The following is a 22,252-nucleotide window of genomic DNA, read 5'->3' on the forward strand; positions in this document are numbered from 1 at the left end:
GTAAATATCGTCTTCTATAATTATCTCCTCACAGCAAGTGCGGCCTGTAATCGAGGCTAGTGCGAGGCTAAGTGCTAGATATAATTCCAGCTATACGGAGCTGTAAGAGGAGCTATGGGGTAAGTGTAACTTTTCTTGCTTAGACCCATTAATAACAATGTTGTTTCCCTAGCTAGATATTCTGTATAGCGTATATTTCTCGGGCATAAACTTTTGCGGAATAAATGACAGAAAGGTTTTCGCGAATTTAATTTTCGCATTTCGCGGAATAGCAGCCTTTCTGTAGCATGCATGCATGCGATATTAAATTCGTGGGTATAAATGTTCGCGGTACATGCTTAATCAGCAAAAACCACAAACATTTATACGGTACTCTTGTAGGCTTGATCATAATGATAGAAGCCATAACAACAAGAACAACTCCTCACTGCAACCGTACATGTACTAGGTAAACGTAATTTGTATATGTGTGTATATGTCAAGGCTGCGATGTCACTAAACTGAATTGAAAATTGATAGCCAGTTCTGCTTACCCACTATATATATAGGAACCCTGGCATTCCCTATTATCCTGAGGGCTAAAGGTTAACCGTAAGTTGAATAGTGAGTATATATATTGATCTGGATCATCATAATAATGTATGCCTTTACCGGTATATACTGTTGCCATGCTGTTGCTATGTGCAATATGCAGCATAACGTACTGAATCTCATATTCTGCACTGACCACAAAGCCTTAAGGGATTAATGATACACATGGCATTTTTAAAAAGTAAATGCCGCATAGCACACAGGCTTACAATAAAGTTCTTTACTGTCTGCTTTAACCTAGGATATAGTCACTCGTACTCGTTTAAGGCATAAACAGCAACAGCGTTGAAGAGAGAGTGTTTTTGCAGTGTTGGGTGGGGCTGCTTTACTCTTGTTTATTAGCACGAGCGAGGAGCCCCAACATTTCGTGAGTCAAGCCATTCGTCGTGCCAATGACGCAATGTTGAATGGTCAGATACTGGTGTCTTTGAGCAGAGATGCAAGCAGCTGGGACAATTGTATATTTCGTAACAACATTACACAAAGCAAACTAATTACCTCTTCATAACACTCTAAACTTTTTTTGAGCGAAAGCAAAACATGATGAGAGGCATTAACACAGCACAGCTTGCAACATTCATGTATTTTGTTCGATTTTTCACACATAATTTTTATTGTGCAGGTGTCGGAACAACAACTTATATGGAACAACTTGGGTCCTTCCAGTCCATTGAACAAGTGAAATTCATCTGCATGTACATGTATATAATTTATTTTCAACCATTTAATAACATACCATATAATTATTTCTATAGGGTATAAACTTTCGCGGAATAGCAGCATGCGATATTAAATTCCTGGGTATAAATGTTAGGATAGTGAGAATAATAGACAGATACAGGTCATGAATCTAGTGTAAATATTTGTAGGCCTGAGGGAAGTACTGGTGGTTATCTCTTTGGCTTCTATTATTATAGTCAGGAGCACATGTAATCTGCTCCTGATAAGTGTTAATAGATAGAGTATAGTTTGATGTTACTTGCAACGACATGGGGCCTATAATCACGTTGAGGAATAATGTGGGAATAATATATAGGCGATTTGAAAAGAATAATAGGCAATTTTGAAAAGGCTATAATGAGAGTAATGATTTACTGCGCATGCGCTTAGATATGCCTATAAACCAGGATATGAGGTGATCTTTACCAATAAGGTTCCTTGAAACAAAAGGGGTGTGGCTAGTACACAAGCGTGTACGTACATGTACGTAGCTCCAGAGCTAGCTAGCTAGCTTTGATATTAAACCCATTTTTAACTCCAGCTAGAAGGTAGAGCTGGCCTCTACATTGCTAATAGCGTATCAATTGACGGAACAGTAAACTAACCAAAAGCCGGTTCCAGTGCTTCAACCCTCAAGCGTTTACAATGGACCACAACAACACACCCAACATAATGTTGACACTCGACAATGGGGCCATGGAGCCTCGCAAAGTCACAATCAAGTTTCAGTGTGGCCTGCTCAGAGAGACAGAGACCTTCATTGGAGATGATGTGAGGTACCTGAACAGGGACTCACTACTAGACTATGTGGCTGACATGCTCTGTATTAAGGTACGTAAGTGTTTCTCATAGTCTGCATGTCTAATAGAATATGCAAAAAGGTGTATTGAGACGTAAATAACCTAAAAAGTGTGTGTGTGTGTCTCTAACATCAATTGCATATTTAAGTTATGAATAATAGTGACGTCACTCCCACCCGTGACTAATAATGATGAGAGTATTCAATATCAGTAGATCACATTCTGTATATATGGATTGTGCAGGCCTTGGTTACCGTGTGTGTGTGTGTGCGTGCATGCGAGCCACTCAAATAAAGTCAAAATAATAAATAATAAATGCTTACGGTGTTGCGTATAATTATAGTATCAGTTGCCTGAGGCTAGGTACCTTTGTTATTCATAACCTTGAAGGTCTGTTGCTCACCACTGATTACATTCCGATGATCATAATACATGTACAAATATCCTGTACGCTTTGTTAAACAACCTATACCTCCATTATAACAATCACCCCATCCTGTGCAATAGTGTCACCACCTTAGAACTGACAGTACTCATTCCAATTATGTCAGTATTCATTGGGTAATGTAGTGTGTTTGTGTGATAAATGTGACCTGTGAGACACTTTCCCTCAGCCTTGAACACCTCCTCACCTAAAAAACTAAAATTGATAACATATTTCAATTTGTGTACTTTGCTTGCTAAAACCAAATACTGTAGTTGTTCTGTTTGTTGATTTGTCTTGTCTAGGACGTTCCCTAATGGAATTAACTGTGTGTGTGTCTTACATTGGTAGGATCTCTTGTTTGCAAACTCTCGATATTTATAGCTCGATATTTATATCTCAGTAAGTATTGACATTCCAGCGGCAAGCTCTGTGTGCATGTGACTGCATGCACCCTTTTCTGAGATTAGAGATGTCTTTATTTGGCACGGGTTTGTCATCATAGGCAGCTGCTCGTGGCAATTGGCCAGCCTCTCAGGAATTATTTAGGACATTGTCTAATCATTTGCCAATCTCTTAGGCTACCAAAGCACGGGTATGATAATTAAATAATATGTACATAGCTATGTGTACATGGCTACATGTAGCTGGTTTGTGTTATACTATTATTCTCGGTTGGGTTGGATTGGGTTGAATTCCACTGGGAATGGTTGTGGTCAAAGCACCGTGTGATGACTAGCTATCCTGGTATGTCCGCGTCAATGACAATTACTCTCGACATACAATCTACAAGTATCGTACGATAAACTTAACTCACCCACCCCCCCCCCCCCACCACAGTTTCCCGAGCACCCATACGGTGACCTGATGGAGAAGCTGATCCTCTACCGACATGAGGCCAACAATCAACTGGTGCCATTCAAAGCTGACGATCCGGTGGAAGATGGCATCATTGTTGATGTCGTTCTCAATGGTATGTAGAAGTTAACTCGCTACAATAATTAATGATGATGAGGTTCATTAGACGTGATAGTCGGTTGTTTGGTGTTTTGTTTCTAACAATGCAATGAATGCCGTGGGGGGGATGATAGTTGTCTGTGTCTGTGTGTGTCTATAGACATGTATAGTGGTGCTCCACTCAAGGATGTGGAGAATGGGACATACAATATTCATCGTTTCCCAGGATTGTTCAGATGAATGATCTAAGTCCTATGGATTGTTTTGTAGGCTTAATGGCGAATGCTAACTTCCTGTTAGAGTCGCACTCTTTTCTCAACCCCGAATAAGTGGGTTGATTGCAACTATCCTATACATGTATACCTTTACCAGTCACACACCCACACGCCCACACACACACACACACACACACCCACACACACACACACACACACACACACACACACAGTGCAATCAAAGCAAGAGTATGATGATGTCATTTGTCCGCACATCCTCACTGTAAACACCTACCGTACTCCGGGCACCTTCTGTGACTTCTGTGGCACCGTCTTGTTTGGACTGCTCAAGCAGGGGCTCAAGTGTGAAGGTCAGGGAGTGTGTACAGTCAGCCACACTGGTCAATGGTGGTTGGTATCAGTCAGTCACCTCTATACAGTTGAAAAAACCACCTCTTTAGGCCTAGCTTCCACAAGTTAGGCTAAGAAGCAAATTTGTGCGGTTCAGTATTGAAAATACCCACCACTTGAACATTCTACTGTTACCCTTCCCTTCCCTTATACAACTGGAGCTAATTGTTCTGTAATGTACCCTAATTCATATTCACAAGGCTAGGTACTGTTTTGTTAAAGTGACTATTGACATGGCAAATAGTTACTCTACTAAGAATTGTTATTGTTAGAATTGGGGGGATATTGCTATTCAACTGCTAAGTTATCAAAGGACATTAAACAAATAACTTGCCCTCAGTTCATCCTGTATTAATCCTTTAATGTCTGTATAATTATAGTGCTAAGCTCTGATCTCCCCTCAGGCTGCGACAAGAACTATCACAAGAAGTGTGCCTATAAAGTACCCAACAACTGTACCCGGCTGAAAGAGAGAGACGGTGTCTCGGTTCCCCCCAACCTACTAGTGCACCCTCGTACCCAGGAGGTGTGGAGTGGGCGGCCCCTCTGGATAGACAGGACTCTCAAGAGCAGACAGCAAGTGCCACACACTTTATTTGTGCACACTTTCAAGAAACCCACTCAGTGTCACCATTGCAAGAAACTGGTGAGTCCTGTGTGTGTGTGTGTGGTGTGTGGTGTGTGTGGTGTGGGGGTGTGTGTGTGTGGGTGGGTGGGTGTCTATGCACATGTACAGTATCTTTTCTGAACTTTTATAGCTTTGTACAGTGTAACCGTATTGTCCCATTGCTAATATATTATTTTCACACAATATTATGATATTTTCTTACTGCTCCCCAAGACTTGAAAGTACCGAGTGTATTGAAGTTTACTGTGTACTCACTTACTAACTCTGCTAGTATCATGTGCTGAACTAGATATCCAATTGAAGTGCAATTAATGTCTCAAGTTCTTCCATTAACAAGGAATGCTTTGACCACCCTCCTCTCTCACAGATGAAAGGCATGTTTCGACAGGGCCTCAAGTGTAAGGATTGTAAAGTGGCCGTTCACAAGAAGTGTGCCAAAGAGCTGGGCAACGAGTGTCCAGGGGAAGTCCCCTCTCTCAGTAGAGTTGACAGTGGCGAGTGGAGTAAGTCCATCATAATTCTTCCTACTTTTGATTCCGACACTTTAAAAATACAATGCTGAAATACGATGCTGTTGTTGCTATCATAACATTACTCACGTTGCTATGTTACAAGCAGTGTGTCTATAATCACTTTATTCTCTCACCGTGTAGCCATGGCAACTCTCGCTCGGTCAGTGATAGCCAATGAGTATTCGATGGCTGACGAACCTGGCGCCATGTACCCGGGGGATGAGGTACTGCTCTTGCCACAGAAACACGACACTGAGATCTCCGGTGGATCAGGGGGTGTGGCCTCCTCTGAAGGAGGCGGGGCTAGTGATGGACTGAGAGAGGAGAGCCCCGCCTCCTCATCCTCCAGTGCGGAACCCTTTGATCCAGTGGTGAGTGGGTGGGGCTAGTCCCAATGCTGTGCTTACTGTATATTGAATAGAAAATGATTCAGAAGTAGAATGAAGTAGAATGCAGTAGGGTGGAGTAGTATCAAGCCAGCAAAGAGGTCGGAGTGTTACTGACCTGTTGATTGCATTTGGTTGGCTGGCTATACTTTAAGTACAGATGTACAACTCTTGGTGATTGTTTTTGTTGGGAGAGCTGGTTTGTGTGTTTTTTCCTTGTGCTTTGGTAAATCTAGCGTCCTAACATATCATCTTTTGCTTACTTTGAGCACTATCCTTACAAATTATACCTCACACCAATTTTCTAGTGGTGGCTATTTTCAATCTTCAATCTCAATTCAAAACACAAAGTTGCATCTTTTATTTCGCCTAACATAGGCCTCTAAGAAGTTAGTTAGTTATTATTGTCTAGAGGTGGTTAGTACCACCACCACCACCACCGACCAGTGTGGGCACATACCTCCCTCCACTCATGCCCCCCCCCCCCCCCCTCCGCTTATCATGTCCCCCCATCCAGGAATCTTCGTACGTTGGTGCTCCAATGGATGCCATAGCTGAGGAACCCAGTGGAGAGGACTCCACTAGTAACGAAGGCTCAGATCACAACACGGCTGAACACATGGACTCAGCTGATAACATCAAGCTGCAACGTGTAACGGGCGTGTCCATGAGAAACAAGAAACCACCTCCTGCTTCAGTACTCAAGGAGGCGTGGATGGTCCACTATACTAACAAGTCCACTCTGGTACGAAGGTCATAGCTCATATATAGTTAGCTCTATATACAGCCTCTTTCACGTTGGCACGGTCTGTGTGTGTGTGCTTAGTTTGGTAGCAAGCTGAACTGGTGCACTTAAACTATAATGTATTGAATTATGAAGTTCAGTTAGAGTCCACTAAAATATACACACACACACACACACACACACACACACACACACACACACACACACCTCACACACACACACACACACACCTCACACACACACACAGCGTAAGAAGCACTATTGGAGACTGGACACCAAGTGCCTCACTCTATACAAAAGTGATACCAGCTCTAACTACTATCGTGAGATATCCCTCGCCGATATACTGGCCGTTGACCAGATGGTGAACCCTGAACTTTACCCTTTGGCCCCTCCACACGTGTTTGAGATAGTCACACAACAGGTGACCTACTATGTGGGGGTGGACATGACAGGAGCTCTACCTATGGACCTCAGGCCATCCAAAGCAGTCGATCGTAAGCTCTAGTTCCAGTATAATGAATGATACCTTCCCTGGGTCTGCCTAGAATTGTCAGGAAGTGGCTATAATAATACTTTAGATTTTACAGTATAGCATAATTATGGTAAGCTAGGCCTAACAGTTGTCTTATGGTTAGTACGATTGAAAACAGTATGGGAAGATCCAGATAGTAACACGTGGGATATTTTAGTAATACGTACATGTTGGTAAATATACAGTGTAACTAAAAACAAGGCAATGTGACTATAAATTGTTATAGCTATGTACAGTATAGTCCTCCCTCCACTGCTCTCCCTCCTATACAGCCAACTCCATCAATCTCCTCGGTGACGTGTCTCACCTCTCTCTGACTCAACTGGAGGACTGGGGTATTGGACTGGCCGTGGGTATCATGTGGGAGGAGGCTCTACACAGTGCACTCATGCCCGTCACCCCTCAGGCATCAATGGGCTCTCTAGCTGAAGGTACACACACACTCTAGAATGTTTGAGTGCCTCTAACTTTAGTTTGGGCTGTCCAATTTGAAAAGGAAAGGTTTTATCCCGTAGCTCTTTGATAGCTCTAACAGATGGTATGTTTAGTTAAGTCCGTTACGTGTACTTGAATTTGTAGGTCCCCATAATTATAATGTATTTATCAGCATGTGTATCACACACACCCACACACACACCCACACACACACACACACACACAGTTGGTGTGGGTGGAGGAATGAATCGTGGCCCCTCCTTCAGAACTCACAGAGGCTCTCTCCGGGGATCCCTCAGGGGTAGCTTCCGTGGCAACAGAGCTAGTTCATTCAGAGGCGGGTCATTTCACGGTCGCAAGGGGTCGATGCGAGGATCATTCCGTGTCCCTAAGGAGCGTCCAGGAGGTGGTACCACGCCCATACGAGGAGGCAACGCACCTGTCAAGCAGCCAAAGGTTGAGACAAAGATGGACATCAGTCTTTTCTATCAGATCTTCCCAGAGGAGATCCTCGGCTCTGGCCAGTTTGGTACCGTGTATGGAGGTAAGGGGAGAAGCTTGTACTGTAGGTTACATAGACTGTGCAGGGTGTCATACAGGGGGAAAGGGGGGATATCCCCCCCCCCTAGCTCCAATTCCCCCCCCCTTTCAATTATGACTGAGTGTCCATAGCTGGGTATTGAAATAACAGTTGACCTTTTTTTAGCAACATTTTCTGGTTACTTTTCTCATTCCCCTCCTCTACTTCAAAATCCTGTATGACACCCTGCTGTGAATATGATTTAGTGTGTGTCCCCACTAATCACACAGCCCCTCCCCTCACACATACCACACTCCTCACACACACTACACCCCTCAAACACACCACCCCTCCCCTCACACACACACACACTCCCCTCACACACCACCCCCTCTCTCAGGTCAGAATCGTCAGACGAGCCAGGACGTGGCTGTCAAGGTGATTGACAAGCTCCGGTTCCCCCACAAACACGAGTCCCAGCTGAGGACAGAGGTCACCATACTACAAGCACTCAAACATCCCGGCATCATCAACTTGGAGCAAATGTTTGAGACTCCAGAGAAGGTAATAGTAACATTGTAGTAGTGTCTATGGTAACACGTACTGTACATATAGCTGTAATACTGTTATGTCATACATGCAATAATATAATTATACCGTGTTACTAGAATATTTTGCCGGTGAAAAACCATTGCGAATGAGCCAAATGAGCAGAAAAATTGACCTTTTTGTGATCAACTATTGCGTTCTGGCAAGGATCGTGTGTATTTACTAGTCACTAATTTAGGTTTTGCGAATTGATCAACCCTCGCAAAGTTCACATATGTTTGATGCTCGCAAAACATTTTAGTAATACGGTATAATTATATTTATTATGTACTTGTTGCTGAAATAATTGAGTTCAAACTCATTTAATGTATTTATAGTGACTCTCTTTGTTGTTGCTTTCAGATCTACGTTGTCATGGAGAAGATGAATGGAGACATGTTGGAGATGATTCTCAACAACCCTGTTGGCAAATTGACAGAGAGGATCACTAAATTCATGACATATCAGGTGAGCTCCTCTGCCCTCAGGGAAATGCACGTATACACATGTACCTTATCTGATCACTAGAGGGCATGCTGTAAAAACACGATTGTAAATTGTACACTGTTTATATGTAGGCTTAGCTGTTGCAACAAACCCAATATATTGTGTACATGTATCTAAGCAATTTATAAGCTTCCCATATAATTATAGACCTACCTGGTAAAAATGGTCAACCTCCGCCCACGCCCACACACACTACCCCTCACACGCCCACACACACACACTCCCCCCCCTACACACACACAGATTCTGAGTGCCCTGCAGTACTTACACAAGAAGGACATAGTGCATTGTGACCTCAAGCCAGAGAATGTCCTACTCACCGCTGAGACTGGACTGCCTCAGGCTAAACTCTGTGACTTTGGTTTTGCCAGGATCATTGGAGAGAAGTCGTTCAGGAAATCCATCGTTGGAACTCCTGCATATCTAGGTGGGTGTGGTTTCTTTTAGTTGTACACGAAAACTACCGTATTACTAAAACCCTTTGCGAATGAGCCAAGCCAGCAGAAATGTTTACCCTTTACGATTTAACTATCTGGCAGTAGCTTCAATGTCGTAGCAACCATTCATTATAATATGCTTTCCCTACAGCTGTACGTATTAGTTTTTAAGCTTCTCTCTCTTGTCTCTCTTGTTACAGCTCCTGAGGTTCTCAAGAATGAAGGTTACAACCGATCGCTGGATCTGTGGTCGGTCGGTGTGATCGTATACGTCAGGTGAGTTCAGCAATTACTTCGCTGATTAGTAGGAGAATTCATATCATGCGGCTTATTTTGCAGTCAATTTTTTAAAGGATATCCGCCAAAATTATGCCTTTCAATTCATTTGCATTTCTGTACCCAGCCCAGTGTCTATAGTGATAAAAGTTTGTTGCTTGTTTATCAATTATCAATATCTTTTGTGTAGCTGGTTCATTAATATACAATCATGTATCTCCGTTTTTCATTCCTATTCCAGTTTGAGTGGCACATTCCCATTCAACGAGGACGAGGAGATCAGTGACCAGATTCAGAACGCAGCTTTCATGTACCCGCCAGATCCATGGTCCTCCATCTCCACTGAGGCGGTCGACATCATCAACCGACTACTGCAGGTCTCACGCAAGACACGGTTCAGAGCCACGCAGGCAGTCAACCACGTCTGGATGAGGGTAGGTCAAAATAATATGGACTAAGAACAATACTTACTGTCATGATAAAGCTTTGTAGGGTAGGTACTGTACTCACATTATGGTTCAATGGTAAATTTGTTGTGTTAGCAGATGACACTGTTTGTGTGTTGATAGATTTATACACGTTGTTTAGCTTTGTTTGTACTGTGCCAGTGCCATACTGAACCATACATGCAGTAGCTTTGTGTACATATATTCCCTACAGTAACTGTACTAGGATTAAAGTGACCCCACCCCCTCACACACACTCCTCACACACACTCCTCACACACACTCCTCACACACACACACACACTCACACACACACACACACATTGCAGGACATCCACTTGTGGGAAGACCTGTGTGCCCTCGAGACCCGACTGGGAGTAAGATATCTTACCCACGAAACTGAAGACATGTTCTGGCAGGATCAAGGAGCTAAACCACACCCACTAGCGCAACAAAACCACTCCCCATACTCAACACCCGACTCACGAACCCCAACCTCCACACCGCCCACACCACACTCTCACACAACCTCACCCAATTCGAAACGAGTCGTCAAATTCATGAACAATTCAAACGGAGCATTGCCACCCACGAAACCTCCTGGTGACGAAAAAATCAGCAAAGGCTCTGCTTTGAACGTTCTTAACCCTGTAGATGATGATTCAGCAGCTGACAAGGACAGTGTCGGTAGCGGGGACTCATCAGGAACCAAGGGAAGGTACCTGAAACGTCACGACCAAGAAGTAGTTCAGGCCCTAGCTCATGCAGAGAGGATTGGCTATAAAGTTAGTACTGTGTAATAAATAAAACTGCAGATATTATAATTGTTATTTTTGACAACTGTGCACTTTCTTTTCGATCTCTAGAAACTTCAAAAGTTTGTTAATTTATAGGAATGTTAATTGTTGTCTCTTGTCTCTCTTTTTGTTGCACTCATACTTTATAATTCAATTAGTTACGTGTCTGATTTTTAAACTTTTTGTGTTCACAATTAAAATAAAATTGTCACCCAAAAAAAATAATTAATTTGTTCTGACTTCACTAAAATAGATAGGTGGTAAGATACCATGTTCGTTGCCAGGGCATAGGATGACATCATTAGAGGACCGGTAAAATTGAAATCCACCTGCATGTAATTAGAACATAATCAATCATTGGATGGTAGTCAACAAAACTGTGTATACTCACCGTCTAGAGCTTTCTGCATGTCAACGAAAATGAGTACATGAGAGCTGCTCCTCATACCTGTGGAGTGTGTGGGTGTGGGTGGAGGGTGGGAGCTAGTGTGAGGGTGTGTGTGGGGGTGGGAGAGCTAGTGCATATGTGTTTTGGGAGGGTTCAATATCAGTCTATCTTTTTAAACACTGAAATGGTGTATATCATAAATGAATTAAGATTCTTTTGTAACTATAACCATAATGTTCTCACCACTGATGACTCCTGATTCCCCCGGCAACCCAGTGGCAAAATGAATGTGGTTACGCTTCATTCGACTCAGGCCCTGATAATTAGAATAATCCACACACGACTAGTGAACAATAGAAATCACTCACCTCAGCTTGGATGCTTCCCCAGGCCTTTTTGTTGGTGCCATGGACAACAGTTGGGGCATCTTCTGCCCTTAGAATGGGAGTCAGCTCTAAATCATCAACCTAAAGTAATTAAAACACACGTTAGAATATCTCACCAATAATTATACATGTAGCTAGTCTCCCCAAATACACACACAATAATATATACTCAGGATCACACAATAGTTATAATAATTATCATAGCTCACAATAGTTATACTCAGTGTAATAGCTGTACGAATAGTTATGATTGTGATGCACCAGATGTGTGGAGAGAGTTGACATAGCTATCAATATGCTCTTACCTGAAGAGTGTGTCCTTGGTTGGCACGGATAAGCAGTTGACCTGACATTTCTGTGAGGGCAAAACGAGACTTGGGGCAGTTAGTGACAACTCGTCGTACATCCTCCTCAGTGTGTTGCTTGCCACGGCGATGGGAGAGGATTGCTGACACAGCTACGTAGCCACCTACAAGGAATGGAGTGTGTGGGTGGAGTTAGTGATGTGTGTGTGGGGAGTGGGCGTACCTGAGAGGAGAGTGATTCCCTCCTTCTCGGCACCGTGTCTGCAGATGTAAGAAATGAACTTGGAGAGCTTGACATCTGGAGGATCCTCTCGATTCCTCTGCAAGGTATGAATAATTGACTATATTAAAGTATTGTAACGAGTGTCGCAAGCTGCGCTGCGCTAGATCTAATGCCTCTCGCCATGTTATGCTTTCGCTCAAGAGTGTTAAATATAGTAGAGGGAATAGGCTATAATGAATTTTACATTAAAGTTACCTTCATCTATATAAATAAACTCACTGGCTTACTCTTGCATGCATCTATTGTTGTTAGTGCGGCCTGGGATCGAGGCTAAAAGATCCCCTTCCTCCTACGTCTTTGACTTGTTGCAGTTCACCCATGTAGCGTGTGTATGGATATGGCAAGCGGAGTGGTTCAAAAATAGAAAGCACAAAACGTACTGTTATTATCTAAAAACCTACGTGTTTTCTATAAACGTACGTGTTTCATTATACTGCTAGGTCTTCAAGGTGTTTCATTATAAACGTACGTGTTTCATTTTACGTAATAATTAGCCAGCTACGCTTTTTGTGCAAGTCTCTCTGTCACTAGTCTCGACTCCAGGCGGCCTTGAATCGAGGCTACTCTGCTGTCACTTGCTAGGTGCTTCAGATATAACCTAGCCTCGAGACCAGGCCAATTAAAATCGTATTTTAATCGGCCTAGATTCGAGGCTTTTTATTATAAACGTACATACGTTTATAATAAAACATTACGTTGCAGGAGATGTAGCGGTATAATGAAACACGTACGTTTATAGCCAAAACACGTAGGTTTTTAGGCATAATAACAGTACGTTTTGTGCTTTCTATTTTTGAACCACATGCACACTTGCCATTATGCCATGCGTGTGGGTTATAAACCGGGGCTACGGAGCTGTAGTGGGTGGCCGGGAAACTGGTCATCCACTTCCTACTGTCTTTCATTTATGTCAGTCAGCAGCCCTGGTACCTTTCATTAGTCAGCAGCCCTGGTACCTTTCATTAGGTGGCAGCCCTACTACCTTTCATTAGGTGGCAGCCCTACTGTCTTTCATTTGAAAGTCAGCAGCCCTGCTACAATGGTAGTAGTTCCTTAGTTCCTTCTCCTACTGCAAAGCAGTAGGGCTACTGGCCAGTAGTTTTTTTTTTATACTTCAAGTAATACTACTATAATTCATTAGACAACAGTTCCTGCTGTTTTTCATTAGAGAACAGTCCTACTGCAGTGGTAGTAGTTCCTACTGTTTTTCATTAGGCAGTAGCAAACGGTTTTTTTCCCATGCTGGATTATTTTTTAATAATAATAGCATGGGTAACGGTAGAAGCTGTTAGTTTCGTCGCATTGCAACCGTTCAGTTACAGCTGGAACAGACACACAGACACACAGACACACACAGTCGTATCCCTCGTGCGACTACGCCTCAATGCATAACAACTTGCTATTCATATAATAGCCAGCCACTGGCACCCTCCCAATATAGTAATTCTTCACCTTGGCCTTTCCACTTGCTTTGCTGGCCATGACCTCTTTGATGAATCAATCAGTTGGCTCACTGCACTTTAATGTTGTCTAGATCTATAAAGCTGAAGTGTTTCACCATATACTGATAGATAGAAGAGAGACTTCTCTTTTATCATGAGTTTAAGAGTTGCACACAGGTTGTGCAAGAAGATCAGCCAGACCCATCCCCCCCCCGGATTAATGTTACGTTGAGTAGGGAAAGGTCGTTTCAGAACTAACGCATATTTGGATTGCCATCCATGCACAAACATTGTTGCATTGTGGAATGTATACAACACGCCGTCCATATCATTATCATCAGTTTGGCAACAGAAGCATGGCGGAGAGCGGTGAGAGCAGCAGTCCCAAGGAGAGGTCCATGATGGAAAAGTGGGTCAAGATAGGAGGAGTGGTCTCCTTGTATTGGTGAGCATCAAAACTGGATTGATAGATCTACTTGATAAATAATTTTTTTACTATGCAGGTTTGTCTCCATTTCTATGGTGTTTCTCAACAAGTATCTGCTCAGCAGTAAAGATTACAAGGTAATGACTGTGGACTTTTAACTTATATTAACAAAATGCATGCACCCACCCCCGTTCCCACACACACCACACACACACGCGCACACACACACACACACACACACACACACACACACACACACACACACCACAGTTAGAAGCTCCTCTGTTCATCACTCTCTCTCAATGCACTGTTGCCGCGGTAGTGTTTGCTATTTTTATGTCAATAAGCAGGCTCAAACCTGGCTTAGTAAACTTTCCACCCCTGGAGTTGGACTATACCATTGTTCTAAAAGTGAGTGGATTTTATAATGTGTTTGTGTCGTGTGTGTGTTCCTCTTATCAATCTTTGTTACCTCCCGTGCAGGTGCTACCCGTATCCTTGGTGTTTGTAGGTATGATTGTATTCAACAACCTCACGCTCAAGTACCTCGGGGTGGCCTTCTACAACGTTGGCCGTTCCCTCACTACCGTCTTCAATGTGGTAAGTGTCAGTACTCTCTTCAATGTGGTACTGAGTGAGAAACCATACTGTGAATAGTATTATACCTTTAGTGTAACTATAGCAGCCCTACTAATTACCTTCCATTCCCACCCCCGCTATAGATTTTTAAAATACATGGGGTACTAGGCGTTATAAACAGATAAAAATCGGCAAACTTAATTAAAAGGTGAAATCGAACAAGATGAATCGTGAGGTGATCATAGTGGGGGGTGGGAGTGAGTAAGGAACTGAAAGCTATCACAGCAATCACAGTGGGCTTTTTTTTAATAGGCCTGTTTTGGCTAACTTTGAAGGTCTGTAACTTGTGGTAGGAACATCCAATTTCAATGTGCTACAATAACATAGTATGTTTATAGATCAACGATTACTTTCAGAAAAAACATGTACATTTTCAAAATCTGTACCCCCCCCCCCCCCCACCCACACACACACAGTGCTTGTCCTACCTTGTCCTTGGACAGAGGCTCTCAATCCAAGTGATTGGCTGCTGTGCTGTGCTCGTCTCTGGCTTTCTGCTGGGACTCTTGGAGGAGAAAGAAAGTGTAGATAATCTATCACTCCTTGGAGTGGCGTGCGGTGTGTTGGCCTCTCTCTGTGTCGCTATGTACGCCATCATGACCAAGAAAGTACTACCAGTTGTCGATAACAACATATGGCGGCTTCAATTCTACAACAATCTCAATGCCATCCCAATTCTACTGATACTGATGTTGTTGCTAGGGGAATTCCCCATTCTCAGCGCCTTCTCGCATTTGACAGATAGATATTTCTGGATGCTCATGTTGAGCTCCGGGTTGCTAGGCATCGCTATCGGTTACGTGACCTCTCTACAGATACAAGTCACGAGTCCTCTCACCCATAACGTCAGTGGTACGGCAAAGGCTTGTGCTCAGACTATTTTAGCATGTGTATGGTTTGGCGAGGTGAAACCTGTTCTGTGGTGGGCGAGCAACTTTATGGTCCTTGGAGGATCCTCTGGGTACACTTATGTGAGAATGTCCGAAATGAAAGCTGAGAAAGAAGCCTCTAAGCAACTAACTGTTGAAGACGGCGAGAACAATTCAAAATCATGATTAAAAGGCCCTTTGATATAAATTATTATTTTATGATATATATATTTCTTTTATTATTGGCATGATACTTATATATAATAGTATGATTGTAAAGTATTAATACATAATGTTGACAAATTATTATACGGAATTAAAAATATTCAATATTCCATTTATAGTACCAGTGACAAGCTGCATGAAAGAGAAAGGGTATATATGTAATACGAGTCACATGACAATCACATGACTTACTAGAGGGGTCAAGGGATGATAGGCCACTGTGCTGACTGTGTCCGAGTGACCTTTGAACTTGTGTAGAGGAGACGATGATCGGAGGTCGTAAACATATGCACACTTGTCCTCTGACCCCGTGGCGATGAAGCGTCCACAAGGACTGAAGGTGGCAGCCACAGGGAGGGCGTGGTTTCTGTGACTAGCGAACCGGGACACACACCTATAGCAACAAAATGACTTGTACAAACTTGTGGCCATAAATAAGATAAAGATAATTATCATAATGGGTACTAGCCTCGATCCCAGGCCGCACTTCCCACTTCAGTTATATTAGGGAAGGACTTCTTTTCTATGAAGGCCGATGAAGGAGGCTAAATGGGTGCTTGTGTGCGATTATAACAGGAGTCCTGATTACAACTATAGGTACACATGTAGCACAAAAAATTATTATCCCCCAATAATATTATATTTACGTAGTTACATACTACAAGATCAAACCTGTTAGCTCTCATATCCCATAGTTTAATACCGTCAGTGACAGCTGCCGTGAGATACAGGTCGTACGCATTCGGAGGATGACTCACGAATCTTGAGCCCTGACAAATGGACAAGCATTACAATTAAGTCATACGTACATGTACGTATGCTACAATCGCTGATGAGGTGCACATACTTTGTTCTGTTGCAGACAGTGTGGTGGGCGTGTGTGGGCGTCAGTGTGGGTGCGAATGCTCCGCCCCACATTCATATCAAACACCTCCACTGCTCGGTTAGAGCCAGCGACCAGAACAATATCTGTGTATTAGTTGTCAGGAAATAGCACAGAAGCTAGAAACAGTCGTTACGTGCAGTGCCAAGATAAATTGAACATCCAGCTATAATTATTATCATTCAAGCAATTTGTAATCCTATACACAATAGCCACCCATTTTGGCTATTCAGTTTAGTACCACGTACAGAGTATGACTAAACCTTTGTTTTGCACACAGGATTGACAGTATTTGGGCTACATGCACACATCAAAGAAAAGAGTTGTCAGTGGTTGTGAGGACAGACGTATGGGTAAGGATACAGGAGTGGAAGTCGTTAATGGCTGACATTGCTGTAATACTTTGAGCACTCTCCAAACTCAGTGACGACACTTGTCTATATCGAGTCCCGGACTGGTATCTACGGAGATGAGATACAAAGGAGCACACAGCTAGCTACCGGGCACACCTCTTAATGTCATCTGATCTGCTGGTGTCGAGATGGTACTTGTAGAGGAGGAGAGTGTTGGAGGTGGCCAGGAGAAGGAACCGATCCAGGTAGTAGAACTGGGCCCAGCTGATGTCACCACTGAACGGTGGGTTGCTCTGCATGGGGAATAATGGAACCACATATTCATATGACCTTCAATGAAATGCTCTGAACTTTTTCAACCATAAGAATCGTTTCCATTTTCCCTAAGCAACTAAGTGTACTCCTATAGCTCTACCTTAGAGGCAGAGGTGTCCCTATTGTTGTGTGTGGTCCTATCCAGACAGAGAAGAGGATCCTTCTGAGAGAGGCTCCACACTCGAGCTGTCCTGTCCTTGGAGGATGAGATCATCCATTCTCCACTGGCACTCCAGCCCACTGACACTACACTGTTGTCATGACCTGGCCGGGAAGTTAGATGAAACTTGGCTTACAACTACATTGCAATATCAAAGCAATTAGCATTTGTATACATGTGTGCAAGCTCTCAATATTGTTCTGATAAGCCATAATAATTGTCATGCATTGACAAAAAGCATTGAAGGTTGAGCGTTCCTTATATGGAAGACCAGTGGTGCAAAGCAAGGAACTGAGCGTTCCTTCAATGCTTTTTGCTGATGTTGCAAATATTCTGCAAAAAAATCCTGTAGCAAGATTGAATTGTGTAAATACTCTCACCTACAAATGCATGAGTTTTCTTTAACGAGAGGGGCATCCTCATAGAGTACACAGTGTTGTCTGAGCAGGCACAGGTCAGGTGCTGACCACACCCACTGAAGCAGCAGCTATTAATGGCGGAGGGACGATCGGTACACTGCAGTGTGGAGGTGAGGTGGGTCGGGTGGTCTCTATCCACTGGGTACTCCCTCTGGCTGCATTGCAACGACCCCCGGGGGGAGGACATATCATGTAACTTGCACGTAATTATTAGCAAGATACACTCTCTAGCAAGGTACAGTAAGCCTTAGGGAGTACTTAGGTGGGTGGTTTTTAATTTGTACAGTACAGCTAGTATATTGGCATGTGTGGCCCCCCCAGTCTAATAGCTCTTACCTCATTGGTGCCTTTGTTGGTTGCTTCTTGTTAGTGGTTTTGGTGGTGCTCACTTTAGGAGTAAAAGCCTTCATCCTGCAACAACATACAACAGTTACAGTGGGTACAGGATCAACAGTTACAGTGGGTACACTCAGTGTAGTGTGTGATACTGGTACAAGTGAACTGGTAGACTAGGTACCTTGGTGCGTCAGTGTAGCCGGAGGACTTGACCTTGCTCTTGAAAGTTAATGGCTTGTCCACAACTGGTTTACCTACCACACATATCACACATATCACACATATCACACAGCTCGATTACAATACACAGGCATTAATTCCAGTGTTGTTAAAACAGAAATTTTCACCACATCTATACCTGTTTTTTTTGTTCCGGCTCCATAACTCGATGGATTTGTTCTCTTCTTCTGAGGCTCTTTCACTGAATATTCAGCTCTCAAAGCAGAGCTTGGAGCGAGTGGGACACTGCATAGTCATCATGTCATGTGATGTATACGTTAGTGTGCACACTGATCACCTTGACAGCACTGAGATAACTTGAGTGTCTGTGACATCAGCTCCCTGTGTAAAACAAATGTAGCATACTGTTCATAGCATTCATACGCAATACAACCCGGCCTTTTCACCTCACTTGAAATTATTAGTGAAACATAAATCAACGATTACAGTGTACACACCACACTTATTGTCTATAGGCCCTGTACACTAGTCTATACACTTGAGGTCAATTAGAGTAGCATTTTTTTGTATAACTCACAAGGTCACTGGAGTGGTCCCCTCTCACGGCTGAGCAGCTCAGGGAGAGTACAGTGCCAGAGGGTGAGAACAGTCCAACCAGACCACAATAGCATCTCTGCAGCACATGGAGAAACAAAATCGTTACAATTATTGTGTCAAATTGAAATGCTAGCTAGCTCTTATTAAACTGACGTTGTCACTAAGAGGGTCGAAGGTCAAACTAGCAACAGCTGTCACTGACGGAACCACATCACTCGAGGGCAATGGGTCTAAGAAATGATTCTGATATTTGCACACACACACAAGCTTGCAAGAGAGAGAGTACACACACACATACACACACACGCACGCACGCACACACACACACTAATTGACTGACCTCTGAGGTCAATACTGTCGACTAGTTCCAGTGTAGTGGCAGCAAACAAAAGGAGGTGTGTGTGCGTTACCGCTAGCATAGCGGGTGGAGCCTGAAGCACCTCCCTACAGGTGCATATACGTATAGTATGCAATAGCACACAAAAATAAGTTTCACCTCATGTGATCCACAGAGCTAGCTGTATGTAGGGAGGGTTCATAGTTAAAATGTTCAGAGGGTGGAGGGGTACAGTACTGAAGAGTTAATATAACCGGCCCAGCGTCGACAGTGGGTATGCCTTCAGTCACATGATCTTGAGGCTGCTGCCATGATGCCACACTACTGACAGTGGTACTCACTACAGCATCTAGAAAAGTAATAATTCATGACAAATACGTACTTTCAGTAAATCGATTAATTGTTCACTCACCAATTTCTGACACTGTTTTCTTTGACTTCATTCTCTCTGTTTCCTTGGAGACATTGCACTTGAGTAAGCAGCGATAACCACCATCCTCTGACAAGTCAAACACTCTCATCTATAAAACAGGTATGAATTTGATGTTATTGGAATAGGTGTTTTTAATACGTACAAAAATGTATATGGCACAGGGATTCTTTCAGTCGCCATAACTTGAGTTCTGTCCATCCAATTTCACTGGTTTTATGATTTTCTGAAAGCTTAGAAAGATACCTTTCAAATGGTACCATCAATGTTCAGATTTGGGCGATCAAAGAATTTGCTAATTTCACCAAAACCATGGATTATAGCCCATGGTCCAAGGGCGAAAAATGAGAAATTATGTCCTAACCAAATTTTGGATTTTCCAACACATTACTTGAAAGGTCTCTTTCTAAGCTTTCAGAATATCACAAAATCATTGAACAGAACTAAAGTTATGACCTTTCGAACTAAGTTGCACATGAATCATTTCCGAAAAAATGATATGTGGGACTTAAGTCAACTCACCACACCATCTGCAGAGCCGGTGGCCATCACAGGACGCTCGCTACTGATGGTCAGACAGAGGAATGGTGAGGCTACAGTTGGGGAGGGGGTGGTCAAGCAGTAGAATGTCTGCAATGGTGGCCTACCTGATACCACTGCCGACTGATAGAGCAGACAAGAGCTCTGAAGGTCCCATACCTAAACAGGTAAAATATTACATTACAGTTTGTAATACAATTATAATTATATGAGACCACATTTTAGAAACTAAACATTATTACATGGACCAGGAGCATGCTCCGGCATGGACCAAGACAGCTATAGGTGTAATTCATAATTGACTTCTGAATTGTTTGGGCAGCTACTTGAGCTGTATAGACGTGTACCTTAAAGGTTCTGTCTTCAGAGACTGAGACAATGCTCCTGTGTCGATGATGGGGGGAGAAACTGGCACAAGTGACAGCTGCACTGTGACCCACCAAAGTCGTGTCCAACTCAAATATCTGTACAAATATATTTATAGCAATCTGCTAATTAAGAGATACTCTTTTTCTGTCTGGTATGTTTATCAACCATTACAAAGGAAGAACGGGGGAGACAGTGAGGGTTGTATGTCCAATAGTATAATGCATGTTGAAAATTTAAAGGCGTACCTGGATGTTACAGATGATGACCTCTTGTCCCTTGCAGACGGCCAGGTATTGTAGGTCTTCACTGAATGTCACATGATGCACTAAACCTCCTTGTAACGGCGCACACGACAACTGATGAGAGGAGCTGACCCCTCCTACAAGCACAGTACGATAACATGGCTTGAGATAATTCATAAATTGAGAGGTAGCTTTAAAATAGCCAGTGACATACTGTGTTCACTGAGGCACTCTTCAATATTCCACAGCAGTACAGCGTCTGTAGATACGGAGCAGAGGAGGGCAGAGCTTGTTGCTATTGGTGACTCGGAGAATGACAACAGGGTGACTGCCTCGTAATGACCTCTCAGCACAACACTCTGCAACTTAAAAAATTTATACGATTTGCAAAAATAAAAATAGTCGACTCTATTATTTATATCCAACCCACCTCTCCAGTGTTCTGCTTGTTAGGTTCTAACACGCAATGGAGGTGGATGTCACTGTTGGTAGCTGTAGCCACCACCAGCTCCCTCCTGCACAGGCCCAGAGCTAGAGGACCTCCGGGGTTGCAGCTGGAGAGGGTGGACACGAGTTCTGGGTCCATTCTGAGCCAGTAAGCAGTGTCTAAGCGTGATTCAAACACTGTCAGAAAGAGCCATTGCCATGTGGGCTCTCTAAAGGGGGGCGTGCCTCAAAGGTAGTCTCAAGGGTTTTCCCCTGCCAAGAGAAGAAAGGTGGGTGGAGCTGGTTTAAAACACTCCTCAGGGTGGAGCCGCGGGTTGCTAAGAATTGCACAATATCGCCCTTTGACCTCTCTATAACAACTGCATGTACGTAAAGCTAGCTGTGCATAAACTCACACCCTATTTTACAAGTGAATATAACAGCTTAGAGACCCAGCTATGGACGGAGAGGACTACCGAGCAGGCTCTGCAGACTCTGAGAACGGCTCGGACAACAGCTACGTTGATGTGAGCCGTGACGACGTCCCTGAGAGTGACCCACTCTCTGTGGATGAGGTTGAACTGGTGGAGGACGTCGTTGGGCCGTCTGGGGACGACAGTGAGGATATATACGGGGACAATGGAGAGCAAGATGAGACATTGAGCAAAGAAGAGGTAAATTTCCTCTTACTTTGGAAGGCCACCATACAACAACTTTAGTTATATTTATATGGTGTGCCCATACTTAAATAAGTACCTGATGGTGCTATAA

The 22,252-nt window shown here is 43.3% G+C and overlaps 5 protein-coding genes and 1 long non-coding RNA gene across 7 annotated transcripts in view; 4 read left to right on the forward strand and 2 right to left on the reverse strand.

Moving 5' to 3' along the window:
* The first annotated feature begins 40 nt into the window (after positions 1–40).
* Positions 41–1,373, forward strand: LOC135348576 (uncharacterized). The gene is made up of 3 exons (XR_010398783.1): positions 41–119; positions 549–591; positions 1,214–1,373. It is a non-coding gene; the product is annotated as an uncharacterized LOC135348576 (long non-coding RNA).
* Positions 1,374–1,754: 381 nt separating this feature from the next.
* Positions 1,755–11,169, forward strand: LOC135348563 (serine/threonine-protein kinase dkf-2-like). Its single transcript, XM_064546816.1, has 16 exons — positions 1,755–2,142; positions 3,376–3,508; positions 3,941–4,078; positions 4,523–4,764; positions 5,114–5,249; positions 5,400–5,629; positions 6,162–6,389; positions 6,637–6,886; positions 7,197–7,355; positions 7,586–7,903; positions 8,280–8,443; positions 8,831–8,935; positions 9,218–9,401; positions 9,612–9,687; positions 9,929–10,121; positions 10,463–11,169. Exons 1-16 carry the CDS (start codon positions 1,957–1,959, stop codon positions 10,931–10,933), a joined length of 3,213 nt encoding a protein of 1,070 aa, XP_064402886.1. The 5' UTR covers positions 1,755–1,956; the 3' UTR covers positions 10,934–11,169.
* LOC135348574 (tRNA 2'-phosphotransferase 1-like) lies at positions 11,085–13,930 on the reverse strand. The gene is made up of 7 exons (XM_064546836.1): positions 13,745–13,930; positions 12,233–12,329; positions 12,010–12,173; positions 11,687–11,785; positions 11,562–11,634; positions 11,322–11,378; positions 11,085–11,259 (listed from the first exon to the last, which is right to left on the reverse strand). Exons 1-7 carry the CDS (start codon positions 13,772–13,774, stop codon positions 11,156–11,158), a joined length of 624 nt encoding a protein of 207 aa, XP_064402906.1. The 5' UTR covers positions 13,775–13,930; the 3' UTR covers positions 11,085–11,155.
* A 61-nt stretch (positions 13,931–13,991) lies between these two features.
* Positions 13,992–16,006, forward strand: LOC135348578 (GDP-fucose transporter 1-like). The gene is made up of 5 exons (XM_064546840.1): positions 13,992–14,179; positions 14,238–14,298; positions 14,432–14,572; positions 14,645–14,761; positions 15,217–16,006. The coding sequence occupies exons 1-5, from the start codon at positions 14,040–14,042 to the stop codon at positions 15,853–15,855; spliced, it is 1,098 nt and encodes a 365-aa protein (XP_064402910.1). The 5' UTR covers positions 13,992–14,039; the 3' UTR covers positions 15,856–16,006.
* On the reverse strand, positions 15,923–21,722 carry LOC135348577 (WD repeat-containing protein 27-like). Of its 2 annotated transcripts, none has more exons than XM_064546839.1 (23): positions 21,486–21,722; positions 21,270–21,414; positions 21,059–21,192; positions 20,792–20,908; positions 20,552–20,603; positions 20,427–20,497; positions 19,887–19,995; positions 19,634–19,823; positions 19,478–19,581; positions 19,291–19,367; positions 19,118–19,213; positions 18,878–18,921; positions 18,719–18,825; positions 18,542–18,614; positions 18,361–18,435; positions 17,986–18,179; positions 17,546–17,709; positions 17,287–17,423; positions 17,141–17,238; positions 16,742–16,863; positions 16,567–16,664; positions 16,087–16,288; positions 15,923–16,026 (listed from the first exon to the last, which is right to left on the reverse strand). In XM_064546839.1, exons 1-23 carry the CDS (start codon positions 21,639–21,641, stop codon positions 15,976–15,978), a joined length of 2,616 nt encoding a protein of 871 aa, XP_064402909.1. In that variant the 5' UTR covers positions 21,642–21,722; the 3' UTR covers positions 15,923–15,975. The 2 variants fall into 2 exon arrangements, with proteins under 2 accessions (XP_064402909.1, XP_064402908.1); XM_064546838.1 differs by having other exon boundaries at positions 21,270–21,420.
* Positions 21,723–21,834: 112 nt separating this feature from the next.
* LOC135348580 (reticulon-3-like) overlaps positions 21,835–22,252 on the forward strand; it is a 3,206-nt gene continuing 2,788 nt past the window's right edge. The window contains exon 1 of the mRNA XM_064546843.1: positions 21,835–22,155. Within this exon, the coding sequence (XP_064402913.1) occupies positions 21,940–22,155 (216 nt within the window). The 5' untranslated portion in view covers positions 21,835–21,939. The remainder of the gene's footprint in view (positions 22,156–22,252) is intronic.

This window comes from Halichondria panicea, chromosome 15 (assembly GCF_963675165.1).
Source record: "Halichondria panicea chromosome 15, odHalPani1.1, whole genome shotgun sequence".
Taxonomy (NCBI): Eukaryota; Metazoa; Porifera; class Demospongiae; order Suberitida; family Halichondriidae; genus Halichondria; species Halichondria panicea.

Excerpts from the sequence above, each read along its gene's own strand:
- LOC135348563 (XM_064546816.1), top strand. The coding sequence starts at position 1,957 with ATGGACCACAACAACACACCCAACATAATGTTGACACTCGACAATGGG. Across the intron at positions 5,250-5,399 it reads AGTTGACAGTGGCGAGTGGA|CCATGGCAACTCTCGCTCGG; the intron begins GTAAGTCCATCA and ends CTCACCGTGTAG. Across the intron at positions 6,887-7,196 it reads GCCATCCAAAGCAGTCGATC|CCAACTCCATCAATCTCCTC; the intron begins GTAAGCTCTAGT and ends CCTCCTATACAG.
- LOC135348574 (XM_064546836.1), bottom strand. The coding sequence starts at position 13,774 with ATGGCCAGCAAAGCAAGTGGAAAGGCCAAG. Across the intron at positions 11,786-12,009 it reads ACCAAGGACACACTCTTCAG|GTTGATGATTTAGAGCTGAC; the intron begins GTAAGAGCATAT and ends TAATTACTTTAG. Across the intron at positions 11,379-11,561 it reads GGAATCAGGAGTCATCAGTG|GTATGAGGAGCAGCTCTCAT; the intron begins GTGAGAACATTA and ends CACACTCCACAG.
- LOC135348578 (XM_064546840.1), top strand. The coding sequence starts at position 14,040 with ATGTATACAACACGCCGTCCATATCATTATCATCAGTTTGGCAACAGA. Across the intron at positions 14,573-14,644 it reads ACTATACCATTGTTCTAAAA|GTGCTACCCGTATCCTTGGT; the intron begins GTGAGTGGATTT and ends CCTCCCGTGCAG. Across the intron at positions 14,762-15,216 it reads TCACTACCGTCTTCAATGTG|TGCTTGTCCTACCTTGTCCT; the intron begins GTAAGTGTCAGT and ends ACACACACACAG.
- LOC135348577 (XM_064546838.1), bottom strand. The coding sequence starts at position 21,641 with ATGGACCCAGAACTCGTGTCCACCCTCTCCAGCTGCAACCCCGGAGGT. Across the intron at positions 20,909-21,058 it reads TCATCATCTGTAACATCCAG|ATATTTGAGTTGGACACGAC; the intron begins GTACGCCTTTAA and ends ATATTTGTACAG. Across the intron at positions 20,498-20,551 it reads TCAGTCGGCAGTGGTATCAG|CCTCACCATTCCTCTGTCTG; the intron begins GTAGGCCACCAT and ends CCCCAACTGTAG.